The sequence below is a fragment of the Sceloporus occidentalis genome, unplaced genomic scaffold (assembly GCF_023333645.1).
Source record: "Sceloporus occidentalis isolate IW3139 unplaced genomic scaffold, rSceOcc1.0.p SCAF_472, whole genome shotgun sequence".
Lineage (NCBI taxonomy): Eukaryota > Metazoa > Chordata > Lepidosauria > Squamata > Phrynosomatidae > Sceloporus > Sceloporus occidentalis.
Genome location: NW_028317452.1, coordinates 199682 through 219589, shown reverse-complemented (window position 1 = coordinate 219589; position 19908 = coordinate 199682). Strand labels below are relative to the sequence as shown.

The following is a 19908-nucleotide window of genomic DNA, read 5'->3' as shown; positions in this document are numbered from 1 at the left end:
TGGGGTAACTTCAGTGAGTGACTATAAGGCTCATCATGCTGAGCCGGCTTCCCGTATACTCACGATATACTAGCGATATAAAGACCTATATCACTAATGGAACTGTGATGAGGGCCCAATTAATAAATAAAGATGACCCTTCCTCACGGCCCATACCTGCAGGGGTATATTCAGTAAGGGGGGGGTACCATAAATATGCTTAATAAATATACATAATTACCATAGAAACGCAGAATCGGCCCCATTCGGCCCCCGTCTAATCTGTTTCTTTCTCCTGCTGTAAAGACGTTATTCAGTCGTTGGTCTCGTCTTAGATTCAGGAGCAGTATGTCTATCGCATTCATGTTTAAACGCCCTCACTGTATTACCCTCTACCACTTCTGCTGGGAGGCTGTTCCACTTATCTTCCCCATTACCAGCTTTGTAAAATAAAATACAATGATTAAGCATTTAACATGTCACGGCTGAGCCATCCCTTTTAGTGTTTGCTTTAAGTTCCGTGCGTGTCGGATACGTATAGTATGTGTAGGTGAAATGTATACGGTGTATACAGAGAATAATGATTGCTTGTTTCTTGTCAGGCCCTGGAAAGTCCGATGGCCGAGGGGCAGCCCAACGACGCCAAGGGCGCGGTGCTGATGCCCAGTGACTCGGTACCCGAGGGCACGCCGCAGGTCAGAGGCTACGACTTCAACGGCGGCATCGACTACGAGAAGCTGCTGCAGAGCTTCCTCACCACGGGCTTCCAGGCCACGCACTTCGGGCAAGCGGTGGCCGAGATCAACAACATGGTGAGGAGGGAGCGTGGCCGGGAGAAGGAGAGCACGTGTGTGTATGTGCGTGTGTATGTATGTGTGCGTGTGTGTGTTGGCATTGCATTATAATGAATTAATGAATGAATGAAAAGGTGCTTTGCTGAGAGAGTAGTAGATAAGTAGAACTATCTCCCAACAGAATTGGTAGAGGTTGATACAGTGAATCTAGCAGGGGGTGTTTGGGACATTAGGTGGTCTTCAGATATATGTAGTAAGCGGGGGCCGTGTACTCCTGTGACGTGCGTCTCCCCCTCTGCAGATAGACAGCAGGCTCGCCTCCCCTGACGGTTGTGTCATCTTCCTGGGATACACGTCGAACCTGATCAGCTCTGGAGTGCGCGAGACCATCCGGTATCTGGTGCAGCACAAGATGGTGAGTGCACACTCGAGGGTCCGGGGGTATGAGATCTGCGTGTGCCATGAGTTTAATGGCTCGTAGTGATGGGAGTAATGGTCTAATGAGGAGTTTGGCATCTGCATTAATAGAGAGTGATGTATAAAGAGACCCGGCGCGTCCCGAGCAGCCAGCAGCAGCCAAATATTGGCTGAGGACAATAGGGGTTGCAGCTTCTGGCCTTCAGGTTGTTCGAAGCAAACCGGCAGATAACTGCCCCGGGGGCTGCCGGCGGTCCGGGAGGGCAGTTCATTTTGGGGGGGTTTGGCTTCCAGACAGCTTGCTTGTTTACAGCGTCCGCTTTGGAGAACACATTAGTTCCCAGAACAAAGCGGCCTTTATGAGGCGAGTGACAGCGGGGAGCGTCCGAGACAGACCCGTCCCGGAGCCCAACGCCGGAGACCTCCCCTCGCTTCAATTACCGTATTTGCTCGATTATAAGACGACCCTGATTATAAGACGACCCCCCAAAATCTGAATATTAACTTAGGAAAAAAGAAAAAGCCTGAATATAAGACGACCCTAAAGGAAAAAAGTTTTACCAGTAAATGTTAATTCATGTAAACTATTTTTTTTAATAAAAGCTATGATTGAGAAAAATATTTTTTTTGTTTTTATTTCTTGTATTTTCCAACCTGTCCCCCAGTTACGCACATCTGCCCCCAGGCTTGCCACTCCAATATGGCACTGTGGCCCATGATATGCCTTTTAACCCTCTATATGCCACTGTGGCCCATGGTATGCCTTTTGACCCCCTATGTGCCACTCTGCCTCCAGAAATGCCTTATACCCCTATATGCCACTCTGCCTCCAGAAATGCCTTATACCCCTATATCCCATTCTGGCATTTAGGGGGTTAAAATGCATATTATGGGGCAGAGTGGCATATAGGGAGGTATAAGGCATTTCAGGAGGCAGAGTGGCATTAAGGGAGTTAAAAGGCATTGTATAGAGCACTCTGCCTCCAGAAATGCCTTATACCCCTATATGCCACTCTGGCATTTAGGGGGTTAAAATGCATATTATGGGGCAGAGTGGCATATAGGTGTATAAGGCATTTCAGGAGGCAGAGTGCTCTATTAAATGCCCCCTTAACGCCACTCCAGAAATGCCCTATGCCCCCATTTAACACACACACACACACACACACACACACACACACACACCCTATACCCCCATTTAACTAACACACACACACACACACACACACTCTCCCCTCCCCTCCCCTCTCAGCCCTCTCTTACCGGTGCTTCCAGCCGGGGCAGCGGGTTGACGTCTCCTTCCGCTGCAGCCGGAAGGAGGTGGAGTTGGCAGCGGGGGGTTGTCTGCGTCCGTCGCGGATACCTTTCCCGGCTGTCAGAGATCAGAGTTCCGGCACCTGTGCGGGGAACTCTGATTTCTGACAGTCGGGGAAGGTATCCGCGACGGACGCAGACAACCCCCGCTGCTAGCCACACCTCCTTCCGGCTGCAGCGGACGTTGTCTACGCGGATCGCGTAGACGTCAACCCGCTGCCCCGGCAATACAGCAGGAAGCACCGGTAAGTGTGTGTATGATGGGGGGGGGGGTGAGACAGGAGGATCCAGGTCCCCTGCAGCGGTGCGGGGGATCTGGATCTTAGTCTCCTAATCAGACTCTATTTGAGGTCTGATTAGAAGACGACCCCGATTAGAAGACGAGGGGTATTTTTCAGAGCATTTGCTCTGAAAAAAACCTCGTCTTATAATCGAGCAAATACGGTACTTTCCAGCCGTGACATCACAGCTGCTTCAGCCAATCGTAGGGTATTTCGTGCAAATCTTTTAATTTCCCATGATCCCTCAGAGCAGACATAAGAGATGAGATATACTGTACTGCAAATGCTCTGAAAAATACCCCTCGTCTTATATTCGAGGTCGTCTTATAATCAGACGTCAAATAGATGTCTGACTACAAGACTAAGATCCAGATCCCCCGCAGCGCTGCAGGGACCCGGATCCTCCTCTCCGGCAGCCGGTGGAGGTCTGTGCGATGCACCTAGACAACTTCTGGTGCTCATTCATAGAAGCCCCGGCGGAAGTGCTGGCAGCAGTGGGGATTGTCTGTGCGCATCGCGCAGAACTTCACAGTCTGCCACCACTACACACCAAGGAGTCTGCAACATGGGGAGAAGCACTGGTAAGTTGGGGGAGGGTAAGAGTGGCATATGGGGGGTAGAAGGGTTTAACTGGAGGCAGAGTGGCATATAGTGGGTTAAAAAGAATAGCAGGGACACAGAGTGGCATATAGGAGGGTATAAGGTATTTTTGGGGGCCAGAAATACATAACTGGGGGCAGGTTGGCAAATAAAAGGAAATAAAAACAAAAAATGCATTTTTCTCAATCATAGTTTTTATTAAATGTGAAAAAATAGTTTACATGAGAATTAATATTTAGTAGTAAAACTTTTTTCTTATAGGGTCATCTTATATTCAGGCTTTTTCTTCTAAATTAATATTCAAAATTTGGGGGGTCGTCTTATAATCGAGCAAATACGGGATATATACACAGATATATGCCTAAGAATTAGGAATCGTATTTCGTTTTTGTTTTTTTTTGCATTTGGCCCCCAAAGACTTGGCTTTTGGTGGGGGGCGGTGGGCTGTGCCGTCACCGCCTCGTTACCCTACTTATGGATAATCTAATCCCCGATGCATAGAGTGTTCTCTCCCCGCATGACTCTGTGTGATTCACATTAACATTCCAGAGACGGCCATTAGAGAGCATGGGAAAAAAATTACTGTATACAGCGCTGGGGGGGTTATATTACTGTATACAGCGCTGGGGGTTATATTACTGTATACAGCGCTGGGGGTTATATTACTGTATACAGCGCTGGGGGTTATATTACTGTATACAGCGCTGGGGGGGTTATATTACTGTATACAGCGCTGGGGGGGTTATATTACTGTATACAGCGCTGGGGGGGTTATATTACTGTATACAGCGCTGGGGGGTTCTATTACTGTATACAGCGCTGGGGGGTTCTATTACTGTATACAGCGCTGGGGGGGGTTATATTACTGTATACAGCGCTGGGGGGTTATATTACTGTATACAGCGCTGGGGGGGTTATATTACTGTATACAGCGCTGGGGGGTTATATTACTGTATACAGCGCTGGGGGCTATATTACTGTATACAGCGCTGGGGGTTATATTACTGTATACAGCGCTGGGGGTTATATTACTGTATACAGCGCTGGGGGTTATATTACTGTATACAGCACTGGGGGTTATATTACTGTATACAGCACTGGGGGTTATATTACTGTATACAGCGCTGGGGGGGTTATATTACTGTATACAGCGCTGGGGGGGTTATATTACTGTATACAGCGCTGGGGGGTTCTATTACTGTATACAGCGCTGGGGGGTTCTATTACTGTATACAGCGCTGGGGGTTCTATTACTGTATACAGCGCTGGGGGGGTTATATTACTGTATACAGCGCTGGGGGGTTCTATTACTGTATACAGCGCTGGGGGGTTCTATTACTGTATACAGCGCTGGGGGGTTATATTACTGTATACAGCGCTGGGGGGGGTTATATTACTGTATACAGCGCTGGGGGGTTATATTACTGTATACAGCGCTGGGGGGGTTATATTACTGTATACAGCGCTGGGGGGTTATATTACTGTATACAGCGCTGGGGGTTATATTACTGTATACAGCGCTGGGGGTTATATTACTGTATACAGCGCTGGGGGGGTTATATTACTGTATACAGCGCTGGGGGGGTTATATTACTGTATACAGCGCTGGGGGGTTCTATTACTGTATACAGCGCTGGGGGTTCTATTACTGTATACAGCGCTGGGGGGTTCTATTACTGTATACAGCGCTGGGGGTTATATTACTGTATACAGTGCTGGGGGGTTATATTACTGTATACAGCACTGGGGGTGGGGTTATATTACTGTATACAGCGCTGGGGGTGGGGTTATATTACTGTATACAGCGCTGGGGGTTATGCTCCAGGCTATGTTTCCCCACGGACTCCCCCTGTAACCTCTGTCTCGTGCCCCCCAGGTCGATGTCGTCGTCACCACAGCAGGAGGCATCGAAGAGGATTTCATTAAATGTTTGGCTCCCACCTACTTGGGTGATTTTAGCTTGAGAGGGGCAGACCTGAGGCCGCGGGGTATTAACAGGTAAGAATCATGGCGTCCGAAGAGACGCTTCTTCAGAATGTATGAGAAACCCACCTGATGCGTATACCATTGGAGCAGCCCTCTTACCTTCCTGTTCCCAGCATCAGCATTATTATTCCTCCCCATTAAGTTATCTCTAAACTCTTGAAATTGCTGACCCACAAATGTTGTTGGGGGGATTATCAGTAAACCCTATTATTTTTCTCGTAGGATTGGAAATCTCCTGGTTCCTAACAATAATTACTGCATGTTTGAAGATTGGGTCACACCGATTCTGGACCAGATGGTGCTGGAGCAGGACACGGAGGTGAGGCGGCCCCCGGGATAAATCATTTCAGCGATACGGTTTCCCAACGAGGTTTACTCATCCCGTCTCCTCTCCAACAGGGCACAAAGTGGACCCCGTCCAAGATGATCGCCCGCCTGGGCAAAGAGATTAATCACCCAGATTCTGTGTACTACTGGGCTCAAAAGGTACATAATCGACATTACCGTATTTCCTCTATTATAAAAGCAGCTTTTTCATAGCCAACTTAGTCTAGGGGATTGTCATTCACGCTCTTACACTCTCATTCACTCTCTCACGCTCTCTCTCAATGTCTCCCTACTTTCCTCGCCGTTTCACTGTCTCCTTTTCCGCAGCTCCGCTTTTTTTTTCTTGCCGCCTCTTGCTCTTTTTTCTGTCAACTTCTTCCCCGATATCAGCTCCATCATCCAGGTACTACCGCGAAAGGGGCGGAGTCTATGGGCACGCGCCATTCCCCGATTGGAGGATTGAGGGAGAGACTGTCCCCGTAGTGCCTGCCGTGGCTCCGCCCATTTGCACCCCAAGAAGCCAGAAGATTGCTGACGGACTTGCAGAGCATTACTGCGAAAGGGCGGAGCCACAGCACTCACCACTGGGAGAGCCTCTACCCCGTTCTGCCATTCTGGGGAGGGCGCCCATTTGCGGAATTACCTAGATAACGGAGCTGATACCAGAGAGAAGCAGAGGAAAGAAGGCAGAAAAACAAGAAGAGGCAAGAGAAGAAGCAGAGCCTAAAAGAGGGACGTTCTCCTCGCTCGATGTGTTTGTGACCATTTTCCTTCCTTTCTCTCCCGGGCGATAAGAACGGCATCCCGGTGTTTAGCCCGGCTCTCACCGACGGCTCCCTCGGGGATATGATGTATTTCCACTCCTACAAGAAACCTGGGCTGAGGCTGGACATCGTGGAAGGTGAGTCCCTGCCGCCCGCCGTGTACCTGACCTTAGTGCGTTCGGTCGTAGGGTTTAACCCTTCATGTTCCGAAGACCAATAACATCCGTGGTTTGTAGTTCAGCGGCGTTCCGTGCGGAACGATTTCAGAGGGGGGATGACGGGATAGACTTTGGGTATTTACACTGGCCTGATCTCTATATTTTCTCCCCCAAGACATACGCAGTCTGAACTCGCGTGTGATTTTTGCAAAGAAGACGGGGATGATTATCTTGGGTGGAGGACTCATCAAGCACCACATTGCCAACGCCAACCTGATGGTGAGTTAGAGGCGGCCGAGTTATCCGGTACAGCCCAGCATCCCCGCCTATGCCTGTCCTTGATTGTCAAACCCCTTTTTTCCTCCCCCCTAGAGGAACGGTGCTGAGTATGCGGTTTATGTGAACACGGCCCAAGAGTTCGATGGCTCGGACGCCGGAGCGAGGCCGGACGAGGCTGTGTCCTGGGGGAAGATCCGCATGGACGCCCATCCCGTAAAGGTCCGTTTATTATATGAGCTCCGTTTTGGGGGTCGCCCCGTACATCCACATGCAAGAAACCACTGCCCAGCCAAGCATCGCTTCGCTCCCATTCCCTCCCACAGGTCTTATCCTCTCTCTCTTATATCACGGCGTAATAATAAAGGCATTTAGAAGACCTCACAACAAAAATATAAAACAAGGGATGGGCAGAGCTGTATTTAAAAAGGTTACTCATGACATCATTGTATACTTGGTGTCGAGATACAATTTTTTTTTTACTCATTGATAAGTTTTCTTGGTACTGCCCCATATTCCCTACCATTGAAATAGCCCCCCCATGTTGTTACGGGGGTTCTCTGTAAGAGCCAGTTCCGCCATCTATAATGGTCTTAAAGGAAGGACCCCTCAGGGTAAATGCATACTGCGTACCCATTATACTAACACCAGCCCATTCAACATCATCTGCAAGATGATTGGCTGTCCATCCTTTTACTCGTACAGAAAAATGACATCACCTGACGTCATCAATCCTCCTATCACCTGACCAAACATGCGTGAGCGCCGCTACTTTGTTACTTTACCAAATCCTACGTTTCATAGTTTTATACACTAGAGTACGTTTTGACCGATGACGATAAGTTAACTTCCCGCTCTGTTACGCCATTGTTCTCTCTGTTAAGTTGCTGATTGGCCGATTCCACCTCTATAAGGAGTGAACAGACGGGAGATAACGTTAGGACAGCAAACACTGATGGCGGCTTTAGAACCTTCACCGATCCACAGTCGCTGGTGACGCTCACGGCCCCTCTTGTCTTGTCGCAGGTCTATGCGGATGCCACCCTGGTCTTCCCCCTCTTGGTGGCGCAAACCTTCGCCAAGAAGCACACGGAGTTGACCGGTCAGGCGGTGAAGAAGGTGGAGCAGGATTGAGAAGATTGTGTCGGTGGAAGTGGGGGAGGGGCAGATCCTGGAACCCAACACCCCCTAACATTCCAACTCAGAATGTCCACCTGTGAGGATGGGCCAGGACCGGGGCAACTACGGCCATTCACAGAACCCCACCAACCCGCACGGACGGCGCGGGGACCCCGGGACGCGTAGAAGAATAGATATGGCAGCGTCTCTGGGATAAAGATATGTAAATACGGCTCTGCTGATAACCAAGCCTGCGCTTTTACTTTATTTTATGATTTTTCTCCTGTTATTTAAGTTGTATGTTTCCGTGTGGAGATGCCGAGAAAGCTTATGGGACTTGCGTGTGGAAAAGAAGAAAAGCGCGTGAAAAAATAAAAGCGGTGATCTCCAAAGACACAAAAGCTACAGTTTACTGACTTTTTTTTTTTAGGGTGGTAAAAAACAAAAAAAATTTACGAAATCAGGGCTTTAACCCTCTGTGGCGGCGCTTTCCCCTTCGGGCGATTCTCCCGTCCAGACCTGGACACCCCCCTCGCTCGCTGTCAGCAGGTAGGGCTCGCTGGGGTGGAACGACAGCGATTGGACAACTCCTTTACAAACACGCAGCTTTAGTGCTAGAGAACCCTGCGGGAAGAGACAGAGGGAACAGGGATAGGCAAGGATCCGGCTCATTGTACAGTGCTGTGGAATATGCTGGCGCCATATCAATCAATAAGAAAACTATTTTGCCACACTTGTGAGATGTTATTCCCCCCACCCTCATTTAATGTACCCCCACAAACCATATTAATCTATATAATCCATCATTTAGGATCATTTATGTTGGGGGGGGGTATACCTATCATGCACTGCGACACGCCTCATTAACCTAAGCTTTTCATTCGTTTGGGCAGTTATAGGGTAAATATTAAATGAATAGGGCAGTTGACGGCCTAATCTCCCTTTCACAGGCCGGGATTTAGTCCGCTTGATGATTTAAGTAACAGGACATGTTATTACGTCCTCAGGTCTCAAGTGCTGGAATTCTGGAATGTAGCACTACGTCCTGCGTCACAAAGGGGTTAATTAACTAAACTAAGCAAATAAAATAGGTGAAGTCAGTGATGTGTGCACATACTTTGTGGAGTTGAGGGCCAGGGGCCCTTGTCTGACTCTGGACCTTCACTACCACCGCTAACTGCTTCTGTCCTCACCTCCACCAAGTCCCAAAAGCAGACCGTCCCGTCCTCAGAGCAGCTCACAACGTGGGTGTCCTTCTCGCTGAGGCAGCTGTCCAGCTTATAGCTCTGGTTCTGATGTCCCGTGTATCTGCGGAACAGAGCGTGTCAGCAAGAAACCCCTACAACCCACAGCCGGGATTTAACAAAGTACAGCAGGGACAGTCGGATAATTGAGAGCCTGGACATAAATAAACAGGACAGGCGGGAGTTATTGTGTTGGTGCAAGACGGCTGCTACCACTTACCTGCCCCCCCCCCCATACACATCACTTAGGGCCCTGTCTCCCGCACGGCACTTACTCGCCCAACAGCTCCCCGCTGCCTTTATCCAGGAGACGCAGCATCGAGTCCAGAGAGGAGACCAGAACACACTGCGCGTCCCGACTGAAACTCACACAGGTGATGGGGTCTGCGGCACAAAACAACGGTGAGCGATACCGAGTATCTATACACCGACAATAAACCCCCCCATATAATAATACCGAGTATCTATACACCGACAATAACCCCCCCATATAATAATACCGAGTATCTATACACCGACAATAAACCCCCCCATATAATAATACCGATTATCTATACACCGACAATAAACCCCCCATATAATACCGAGTATCTATACACTGATAATAAACCCCCCCGCGCTGTATAATAATACCGAGTATCTATACACCGATAATGAACGCCCCGCGCTGTATAATAATACCGAGTATCTATACACTGATAATAAACCCCCCCGCGCTGTATAATAATACCGAGTATCTATACACTGATAATAAACCCCCCCGCGCTGTATAATAATACCGAGTATCTATACACCGATAATGAGCGCCCCGCGCTGTATAATAATACCGAGTATCTATACACTGATAATGAACGCCCCGCGCTGTATAATAATACCGAGTATCTATACACTGATAATGAACCCCCGCGCTGTATAATAATACCGAGTATCTATACACCGATAATGAACGCCCCGCGCTGTATAATAATACCGAGTATCTATACACTGATAATGAACCCCCGCGCTGTATAATAATACCGAGTATCTAGACACTGATAATGACCCCCCCGCGCTGTATAATAATACCGAGTATCTATACACTGATAATGAACGCCCCGCGCTGTATAATAATACCGAGTATCTATACACCGATAATGAACCCTGCGCTGTATAATAATACCGAGTATCTATACACTGATAATGACCCCCCCGCGCTGTATAATAATACCGAGTATCTATACACTGATAATGAACCCCGCGCTGTATAATAATACCGAGTATCTATACACTGATAATGAACGCCCCCGCGCTGTATAATAATACCGAGTATCTATACACTGATAATGAACCCCGCGCTGTATAATAATACCGAGTATCTATACACTGATAATGATCCCCCCGCGCTGTATAATAATACCGAGTATCTATACACTGATAATGAACGCCCCCGCGCTGTATAATAATACCGAGTATCTATACACCGATAATAAACGCCCCGCGCTGTATAATAATACCGAGTATCTATACACCGATAATGACCCCCGTGCTGTATAATAATACCGAGTATCTATATACCGATAATAAACCCCCCCGCGCTGTATAATAATACTGAGCATCTATACACCGATACTGAACCCCCCGCGCTGTATAATAATACCGAGTATCTTGATATATCGCATGTATACAGGAATTTGTTTTCTTTCTCCTAATACGCTTCGTTAGTGTGAATATTAATGAGCTCGTTAGGAAGCCGCTTTGCAGTTGGATAAACAAACACACAGCCCTGATGTGAAGCCATCAGATTGCCCCAGGCAGACGGTATAATTACCCCGCTGTAACAGGACTTACTGCCAAGATAATCTGCACACATTTCCCCTTTCCGGAGGTCGTAGCGGCGCACGTTCCCATCTACTGACCTAGATGAGGGAGAGAAGGAAGAACCACAGTGACTCACCCCTTCAGGGCCAAGAACATCTCACCAATGGGTGCCCCTCCCACCGCAGGGTGAAACAGACAGGAGGGAGCAGGGTGATGGACGGGAGGGAGCGATGGCGCGGGTGAACAGACACGCACCCAGCCAGGATCTCATGGTCTGATACTTTGATGCTGGAGACTCCATCTTTGGCTTCATCCATGATTTGAATAGCCTCCGGCCTACGGGAGCGGCAATCCCAGCACCTTATAGAAGAGTCAATGGAGCCTGGAATGAAAACAGTGATGATCAGGAAGAGAAGAGACACCATGTGACCTGTGACTGAGGTTACAAGCGGCCGGTGCTCCCAATGGCTGGTTTCACAGATCTAGTATGGAAGTGGCGCAGTGCGATCAGTACCTGACATGATGACCGTGGACTCCTCGTTAAACTGCACACAGTTCACCTTCTGCGGGGGGGGGGGGGGGGGAGGAGACATGTAGTTAGCGTGTGATGGGTGACACCAGTGGGAATACATACAGGGTGGGTAGAGAGCCGCTCACCCCGGCATGTCCTCGAAACTTCCTGATCACCTGACCCTGCGCGACATCCCACAGAATGACCGTCTTGTCCGAGCTGCAGGAGCACAGCTGGCTGTTATCACACGACCTGTGCGGGGAAAAGGTGCCACGTCTGTACTACTCGCAAGTTAAAAGATGGCAGCGGGTGATTGGATTTGTAACTTTACTCAGAAGCAGCCAATCAGTGTCAGGAAAGAGTTTATTACCCCCGTAAAGTTCACCGGGCCAGCGCTGCATCTGATTGGGGGAGAAGGGGGGGGGGATGCTGCAGAATCCCCCCCCCCAAAGCATTTGCATGGCTAGAGTGTCCCTTTAAAGTAATAGCAGTTACACAACAGAACATAAGACTCTGCCTAAGCTAAACTACATTTCCCAACATGCTCAGCGTGACCACATGAGGATCATGGGACCTGTAGTCCATCAGCCGCAGGGCATGGCGAGATGGGACGTTATTGGCTGGTACTCACCCTGCTGCATCCAGCACCTCGTAGCCGTGCCCGCTGTACGTCTTCAGCATGGTTCCCTTGTGCGGATTCCACAGCTTCAGGGACTTATCGCTGCCGCACGTCATACAGTAATTACCGTCAACTGGAGGACAGAGGGGGAGGGGTGTAAATGTATAGAATCCACACGGACGGTTGCTAAACCGAGGGGGAGAGGGGTTAAAGCAGATGGTCCACTTGGGAGGCAAAACATGAACTCAACCCTCCATTAAGCAAATAAGCCCCAGCAGATCTGTCATTCACTGCTCCCCAGATTCTTTTTAAGTTTCTTAAAAAGGCAGCTACCTATCAGTGTCTGCTTTTGTGTCACATGACAAATAAGTGTTCATGGCAAGAAATATAAATGAAGCAAAACATCATTAGGGAGAGAGTTGTGTACATACACAGCAATCTTAAACATGGCTGCAGGTTTTACACCCACACTGTGGTCCTGACATCATTGCCCCCCATTGCATGATGGGAATTGTAGTCTATACAATCACATACAAAAGTATTATCTGTCTCCCCCTACAAGCGCAGTCTGCAATAGATTGCAAGCTCTTGGACACTCACCATTGAATCTCACGGCTCGCACCGCCCCCTGGTTACAGTCCAATCTGCGCTGTAGCACCCGGGGCAGTTCGGGGGGTTTGGATTTGGGGGCCGGGTAAGACATGTCAGTAGCAGCGGGGGAAGTTATCCTCCCAGTGGGTGATACCGGTCAGTACATGCCCCTGTGATATTACCGCCTGCAGCCCCACACACACAACCGCCAGGGCCGAAGCAGCTGAGCCGGTGCCCTCTTTACAGTGTAAACAAGACCCATGTGGGCTGGAGCGAGTGCTTCCGGTTCCGGGTGGATCACGTGCTGTTCCTGTGGCGGAAGTAGATCTGGCAAGTAAGCAGCTGGCTTAGAGTACACGGAGGCGGAGAGCGGTCGAGGAAAGATGACTGGGAACGGTGGAAGCGACCCGAGGAGGCCGGGGAAAGTGCAGAGGTGAGGACGGGGGCTGTGTCTGTGATTGGGGGCTTATTACACGTGATGCCAACCTGAAGAGCCAGGAGTAGGGAGCGTCATAGGAGGGAAAGAAAGTAACGGGGGAGGGGAGAGAAATGAGAGGCAAACAAGGGCAATGAATGAGCAACAGGACAGAGACAAGAGGACTGAACCACAGAGCGAGGAAAGGTGGAAAAGGTGAGAGGACTAAGGCCACAGAGCGAGCAAAGGGAGAAAAGGTGAGAGGACTAAGGAAGCGGAGCGAGCAAAGGTGGAAAAGGCAAGAGGACTAAGGAAGCGGAGCGAGCAAAGGGAGAAAAGGCAAGAGGACTAAGGAAGCGGAGTGAGCAAAGGTGGAAAAGGCAAGAGGACTAAGGAAGCGGAGCGAGCAAAGGGAGAAAAGGCAAGAGGACTAAGGAAGCGGAGCTAGCAAAGGGAGAAAAGGCGAGAGGACTAAGGAAGCGGAGCGAGCAAAGGTGGAAAAGGCAAGAGGACTAAGGCCGCGGAGCGAGCAAAGGGAGAAAAGGCGAGAGGACTAAGGCCGCGGAGTGAGCGAAGGGAGAAAAGGCGAGAAGACTAAGGCCGTGGAGCGAGGAAAGGCGACAGGGTTAAGGCCGCAAAACGAGTTAGAAAGTCGGGAGGACTGATTTTGGATATACATCATGCTGTGTTCGGTAGCTCACACCGGCGCAGGTTCCCTGAAACTCGTCCTTTTCTGCCTGTCGCTGAGGATGAGAAATATCCGGGGGGGGGGCCAGGAAAACCTCACGTGGCTTTGGAGGCCAAGTTCTAATCTCGTAATGGAAAGGAAACAAACCCAAAGGATGCCTTTCCTGCATCATCAGGGATCGGTTTCATGGTCTAGGAGCGGCCGCTCGCTGACGTTATTTTATCGCTTGCTACGGTCATTCCTTCCGTTAAGCTGCAGTGCAGTTCACAGAAACTGCCCCGGCACCTTGGGGTATTGACGGGGCAGTTCCACTTACTCTGCTGTACGTCTGTTACTAAAAGCCGCATGAGACATCAGTCCTCTTACCGCTGAATCCCTAGAAACAAATATTTAATCCTCTACAATTTTTTTTTGCGAGGAATGCTTAATTGTCATGTGACACAAAAGCAAGCACTCATAGGCTGTTGCCACAGAAACCGAAAATGCTTCTTAAGTTTCTATGTTGTTTTTATGTGATTAAACTTGTTTTCCTTGCATAATATACAGTGCAATAAATGATCTTGTCTAAGTGGAACAGAATCTTTAGCCCCTTCACACCCATATGGATCCACCAGTACATCCTAAAATGCTGTGCTTAAAAGACCATTAGGACGTACCGATACTGACGTTCATGCTGCTGCATCTCCCTGCTGGCATCTCTGATTTCTCCCCCTGCTGGCCGTTCGCACGCATTGCAGTCTATGGAGCCTTGCTTGCTGATCAGTGTGATCAGTCCAGGGGAGAGCGGAACGAAGAGAGTATAGAAAAGTACATCGAACATGGAATAGGGGGATCTTTATTAAACCCACGTATGGTAAAAATGGCAAAATGTTTTTTTTGGGGGGTACTAAGAACCCTTTGTACAGAAGGGGTTAATTAGCAAATGGCAGCTGGCTTCCTCTGACACAGAATGGATGAGATTAACTCCCATGGCCGCTGCCACCTGTTTTCCAATCTTCAGGCTCCTTGACTTAAACCTGGGATTTGTAAAGGGTAGAAGGCCGATTAACTCCTTGAGTTCCACGAGGGTGCGCTTCTGGTTGGGATTAAAGCAAAGTAATGCTCCTCGTCTTAAAGGCGGGTTTCGCAATACTTAGTTATACGAGTGTGAGTGCGCCCGAGAGCCGGGCCCTCCCTTACCTCGTATCTCTAAGTTATCTTTAGTTATTTACTGCTTGTTGTGTACTGTTTACCCATTGTACAGCGCTGCAGCACACGATGGTGCTATATAAAACGATATATAACGCATATATTTAAAATAATTTGGTTTTTCTTCACTTAAGTAGCAAATATATATATATATATATATATATATATATGATGTAAAAAATAGGAGTATTGCAGAGTATGCGGTGATAGTCCAATAAAAAGGTATCACCGCATACTCTGCAATACTCTATTTTTTGACATCGTGTCTACTGGTCTAATACGGCTTCACCCTTTTACATTATATATATATATGTGTGTGTGTGTGTGTGTATATATATATATGTGTGTATGTGTGTTTTGTTTGAGTTGTGGTGGGTATTCAAGCTGCCGGACACCATCACATATTATGATATTTATAATATACGTTATGAAAATGTTTCAATTATCTGGATTAGTTTATAAAGCCTTAAAATTTTACATTTGGGTAAAATTTGCCGTCCTTGCCGGTTTCCGGCAGCTATTCCAGCAACCGATATTTGTATAAAAATCATGGTAAAAAAAAAAAAACTAAACACAAAATCTATGTATCGCCAGGTACAAACCTCCCACGACGGAGAACTCCCCGACTCTGGACGATCCCACGCCGGATTACATGAACCTGCTGGGTATGATTTTCAGCATGTGCGGCCTGATGCTTAAGGTGAGAATCCGGAAGCATGTATTGTGTATCTATTTGTTGGCCGTTTGGCTAGCGTAGCGTTTCGTTCAGCTTGTCTGCTCTCAGATTATCTCACGCTGGGTCTGTAATCGTTGTTTTCTTATTAATTAGCCCCCTCCCCATCTAATAAATATCTGTGACAGCTGATCCAAGCAAAATGATCCAATTTCAATTCGCATTTATTCATAAAGCAGTTAGAATGTGACCCGTTGTTTGTATTGTGTACAAAAAATGTGTACTGAATATTATTTAATTTATTATTATTATTAGAAACAATGTTTATATGGCCGCCAAACCCCCCCCACAGCCCACCCAGAAATAATTCCGCTTCACATTTTGTGTGTGTGCGTTTTATCTGCTGTTTTCATCCATTTCTCGAGAAGTCTGTATGAAGCGTTACACAGATGAGTTGCGTAACGCTTATTACATGGAACATATTTCCCAGTCCAAGCAATCATCTGATTCTTGTTATCGTATCTTCCCGGGTGCGTACGTGTAACATAAGCAAGCCACGTGCCTCGGTGTGGGGTAAATTGGTGCCTACGACCCGCGGATACTAATAATTCAGCAAGCGGAGGGGGTTATACACAATAATAATATCAATTAATAGAATAAAGATATGGAGTTCCAACACCTGATGTGCAACAATAACTAAATACTATAAAAGTGGAAAATAATCTTCTTGAGCATAGCCCGGGCGCTGTACGCATTAATGACCTCCCCCTGGCGCTGTACACAGTAACAACCCCCAGGTGGTGCACACCTTAAGGTGTATCGGCATTGAAAGAAACCCGGTTTTCTCATTTTGCTCCGATAAACTCCCTTCTGGATGCCGCCATTGTTATCAGTCATGTGATATTTTGGGTGACTTTCCCTGCTCCAACACCGCGCTATTATCACTGCCGTAAAGAATCCGCTTAAAGTCGGTTCCTCCATAGACTTTCATTAGTCAGAGTGTCCGGGTGGGTGATTAAGACTGGGCAATTCTATTGCTTCTAACAGGGCATGTTATAAGGAGTCGGGGTGTTTGTCTAGTTACATCGGACTCGGATAACAGAGGGAGAACTCATACAAATATGAAGCTGTCTGAGTGGGAGTTTCCCTTCCAAGAAAAACTTGCTATTTTAGGAGAACTCCGTTAATTGAATCTGCGGCGTGTGCTTTCTGTTTGCCAATCTGTGTAATTGGCCCAGAGATCTGTATCTCAGGACGGCGAGGCCGGCGTTATCTAATATCCTGTCCCAAAACTCCCTAACGTCTACTCACCCGCCCCTCAGAAAGACTGCCCGAACAAATCAACACGTTAACAATACAGCGGAGATAATTTACTGGGGAGGAATAAACGTGTAGATCGAATGAAAACAAAGTTAAGATACCTTTCCTCAATACTATATAATGTCATATTATTACGCGTATATATTATACGGTATATTACATTTTACACCAGCAAATTCTGCAGTGCTTTATACAATAACATGAACACGCATTAGACATGCCGATACCGAAGGCAACCCTGACATGTGGAGTGATCCTCAATGGAGTGGCCCTTCTGGGTTGAAGTGGTGGCCGACTGGGGAGGATACATAATATTTAAACACGCGGGGTTATCTATTAATTTCAATGGAATGTTCATTCTGGAGCATTCACCATGGAAACCAAGGAATGTTCCTGCTCCGTTATTTCCCATTTAGAACTTTGCCCAGTAGTTTCCTCTTTTTAAAAGATTATCGGTATTCGTCTTTTAACCCATTCTTTTCCACGGGCGGCAGTCGGATAAATCAAATAAAACGTTCTGGACTTGTTCTCGGTATTAATACGATGGGGGGGGGGGTATTTTGGGTGCTTTTAACGCCGGCGTGATATTTGCTCCTCTCTCGCAGCTGAAGTGGTGCGCCTGGATCGCCGTCTACTGCTCATTCATCAGCTTCGCGAATTCACGCAGCTCCGAAGACACTAAACAGATGATGAGCAGCTTCATGTGAGTATAACGAGACGGGGGGGGGGCTTCCCGCATCCTCGCTTCCGCTAATTACCTTCATAAATCAGCAGGTCTTAAATGAAGAAACCAAAGCACTTGGGCCGATAGGCGGCCGATGTTATCGCTGTCGCCTTTTTATAGCACCGCCTTACGCCGCAGCAGCGCTTTACTATGGGGGTAAAACTATAATAGTGACTTGTTTAAAGAGACAGAAGAGATTACAATACAAATTGGTTTGGGGGGGGGTCGTATTCACTTAAAACTAAAACTCTGCTGAATGTAACACTTTAGAAACATAATTCCTAAAACTGCTATGGAAATAATTGTCATGTGACACAAAATCAGACAGTGATAGGTAGTTTCCATAGCAGAAGCTTCCTGACAGTGTCTCCTTTTATATGTGAGTAAGCCCTCTGGGGAAAGAATAAAACGGAAGTTTGTTAGTATACTGGTTTAATATTTTGGAACCTGGCTTTTAGGTTAAGAATTTAGGTCTTGGGACAAAGATGACAGATGGACGCGAACGCTACGGGGAGCCGTAAGTCGTGTAACTTGTATGCGTTTCTGTGCAGGTTGTCCATTTCCGCCGTGGTCATGTCCTATCTCCAGAACCCACAGCCCATGTCTCCCCCCTGGTAGCGAGCCTTCGGAGACGGATAAGGGGAGCGATCGTGGATTGCCACTCTCTGCCCGCAATTAGGACAAAGAGACTGCGAGACCGTTTGTGTATGTAAAGTAAAGCGAGTGTTCTTTTCTCCCTCTGCCTCGGTGCGGAGGGTAAACCGGTGCACACTACCTCTGGGAGGAAGCTCTCCGCCTCTACAAGAAGATTGAAGAGTGGTTATTGGCAAGCCCCGGGCGCCCAGTCGGTGATACGGAATGTTTGGCTCATTTATAACGAGGTCTGTGAATAAACATCTCCATTGGCCCCTACCTGTGTCTGCGTGTGTTACTCGGGGACCGCTTTACCGTACGCCAGGGTGACCACGTTGGACATGCATGCAGTTAACATGTTCCTGAACAGGGACTCAGAAGGAGATCACCCCACATACTAAAATAAGTGACGTGGTCACCCTACTACATACTTTTAAATAGTATCCAAATTCTTTTTTGGGGAGTATTATCTATTGTAGTCTCAGACCTGTGCAAACCATAAGTTACCCTTTAGATTCCCTCACTGCATTACCCTCTACCACTTTTCCTGGGAGGCTGTTCCACTTATCTACCACCCTCTCCGTAAAACTTCCATTCCATCTAAGCCTCTGACGCTCTATTTCTAGATTACGGCCTCTTGTAACATTTCTCTTCCTTTTGAAATTAACGTCCCTCCTGCACTAAACCCCTTTAAGTATTTAAATGTTTCCACCCCCCCCCCCTTCTCTCCTCCGAGCCGGACACATTGAGATCCCTTTGTGTTTCTTGTCTATTAACCGCTATAGTTACGGAAAAAGAAACAAATAAAGTATATTAAGCGCGTTTCTGTTATCGCTAGCCCAACGCACTGGCTGCTTACGTCTTGCTGATTAATAAAAAAAAAAAAAGTATTTTTTTTTTTTTTAAGGCACAGCTCGGATTTCTAGTGAAAAGATTCTCTCTTTCTGATAAAGTAACGAAACCGACCGCGTTTCCTGCGTTCATAAATGGAACAAAGAGAAAGTATCGTTACTGTCAACGTGTCCACTACTTCTAGTACGTTACGCTAATAAACATCGCTGTATCTCTTACTGCATTGCATTATCTGGAGGTTCAATCGCATAAAAAACGCGTTTTATAGTTTTTTATGGGTTTTTAATGTTTTAATTTTTTTTTTATCAGCCCCCTTTTTGTTTTACATGACCGCTATTTCCTAAAAAAAAATGTAAAAATGAATGACTTTAATGCATATGATAGCTGCAGGGTCCCTTTAAATGTAAATGGATTCTGCAGAAACCCCCCACCATATACATTTGCCCCCCCCCCCCTTTCCTCACCCGTACACGTATGTCCTTACATGTGATATAGTCGCCTCCGCTGCTGGAACGGTCATTACTGAAACATGAAAGGACCCTCTCACTGCGTTTTGCCCACAGAGATATGTCCTGAATACGGTAACCCAGAGGGTCCAAAAGTGTTTATCATATTTATTAAGTTCTGCATTTCTTGAA

The 19908-nt window shown here is 47.5% G+C and overlaps 3 protein-coding genes across 3 annotated transcripts; 2 read left to right on the top strand and 1 right to left on the bottom strand.

Annotated features, from left to right (window-relative positions):
* The first annotated feature begins 596 nt into the window (after positions 1 to 596).
* On the top strand, positions 597 to 8030 carry LOC149271705 (deoxyhypusine synthase-like). Its single transcript, XM_089507192.1, has 9 exons — positions 597 to 791; positions 1075 to 1188; positions 5262 to 5383; positions 5594 to 5690; positions 5771 to 5857; positions 6494 to 6599; positions 6796 to 6899; positions 6993 to 7118; positions 7923 to 8030. Exons 1-9 carry the CDS (start codon positions 597 to 599, stop codon positions 8028 to 8030), a joined length of 1059 nt encoding a protein of 352 aa, XP_089363318.1.
* Positions 8031 to 8483: 453 nt separating this feature from the next.
* Positions 8484 to 12889, bottom strand: LOC149271704 (WD repeat domain-containing protein 83). The gene is made up of 9 exons (XM_089507191.1): positions 12787 to 12889; positions 12199 to 12319; positions 11714 to 11819; positions 11571 to 11619; positions 11312 to 11438; positions 11087 to 11154; positions 9535 to 9643; positions 9209 to 9323; positions 8484 to 8639 (listed from the first exon to the last, which is right to left on the bottom strand). The coding sequence occupies exons 1-9, from the start codon at positions 12887 to 12889 to the stop codon at positions 8484 to 8486; spliced, it is 954 nt and encodes a 317-aa protein (XP_089363317.1).
* A 271-nt stretch (positions 12890 to 13160) lies between these two features.
* LOC149271703 (PAT complex subunit Asterix-like) lies at positions 13161 to 18450 on the top strand. Its single transcript, XM_089507196.1, has 4 exons — positions 13161 to 13210; positions 15663 to 15768; positions 17667 to 17764; positions 18337 to 18450. Exons 1-4 carry the CDS (start codon positions 13161 to 13163, stop codon positions 18401 to 18403), a joined length of 321 nt encoding a protein of 106 aa, XP_089363322.1. The 3' UTR covers positions 18404 to 18450.
* Positions 18451 to 19908: the final 1458 nt, after the last annotated feature.

Excerpts from the sequence above, each read along its gene's own strand:
- LOC149271705 (XM_089507192.1), top strand. The coding sequence starts at position 597 with ATGGCCGAGGGGCAGCCCAACGACGCCAAGGGCGCGGTGCTGATGCCC. Across the intron at positions 6,600-6,795 it reads GAGGCTGGACATCGTGGAAG|ACATACGCAGTCTGAACTCG; the intron begins GTGAGTCCCTGC and ends TTCTCCCCCAAG. Across the intron at positions 7,119-7,922 it reads TGGACGCCCATCCCGTAAAG|GTCTATGCGGATGCCACCCT; the intron begins GTCCGTTTATTA and ends GTCTTGTCGCAG.
- LOC149271704 (XM_089507191.1), bottom strand. The coding sequence starts at position 12,889 with ATGTCTTACCCGGCCCCCAAATCCAAACCCCCCGAACTGCCCCGGGTG. Across the intron at positions 11,439-11,570 it reads GTCCACGGTCATCATGTCAG|GCTCCATTGACTCTTCTATA; the intron begins GTACTGATCGCA and ends TTTTCATTCCAG. Across the intron at positions 9,324-9,534 it reads AGCGGGGAGCTGTTGGGCGA|ATACACGGGACATCAGAACC; the intron begins GTAAGTGCCGTG and ends TCTGTTCCGCAG.
- LOC149271703 (XM_089507196.1), top strand. The coding sequence starts at position 13,161 with ATGACTGGGAACGGTGGAAGCGACCCGAGGAGGCCGGGGAAAGTGCAG. Across the intron at positions 13,211-15,662 it reads AGGCCGGGGAAAGTGCAGAG|GTACAAACCTCCCACGACGG; the intron begins GTGAGGACGGGG and ends ATGTATCGCCAG. Across the intron at positions 17,765-18,336 it reads CAGATGATGAGCAGCTTCAT|GTTGTCCATTTCCGCCGTGG; the intron begins GTGAGTATAACG and ends GTTTCTGTGCAG.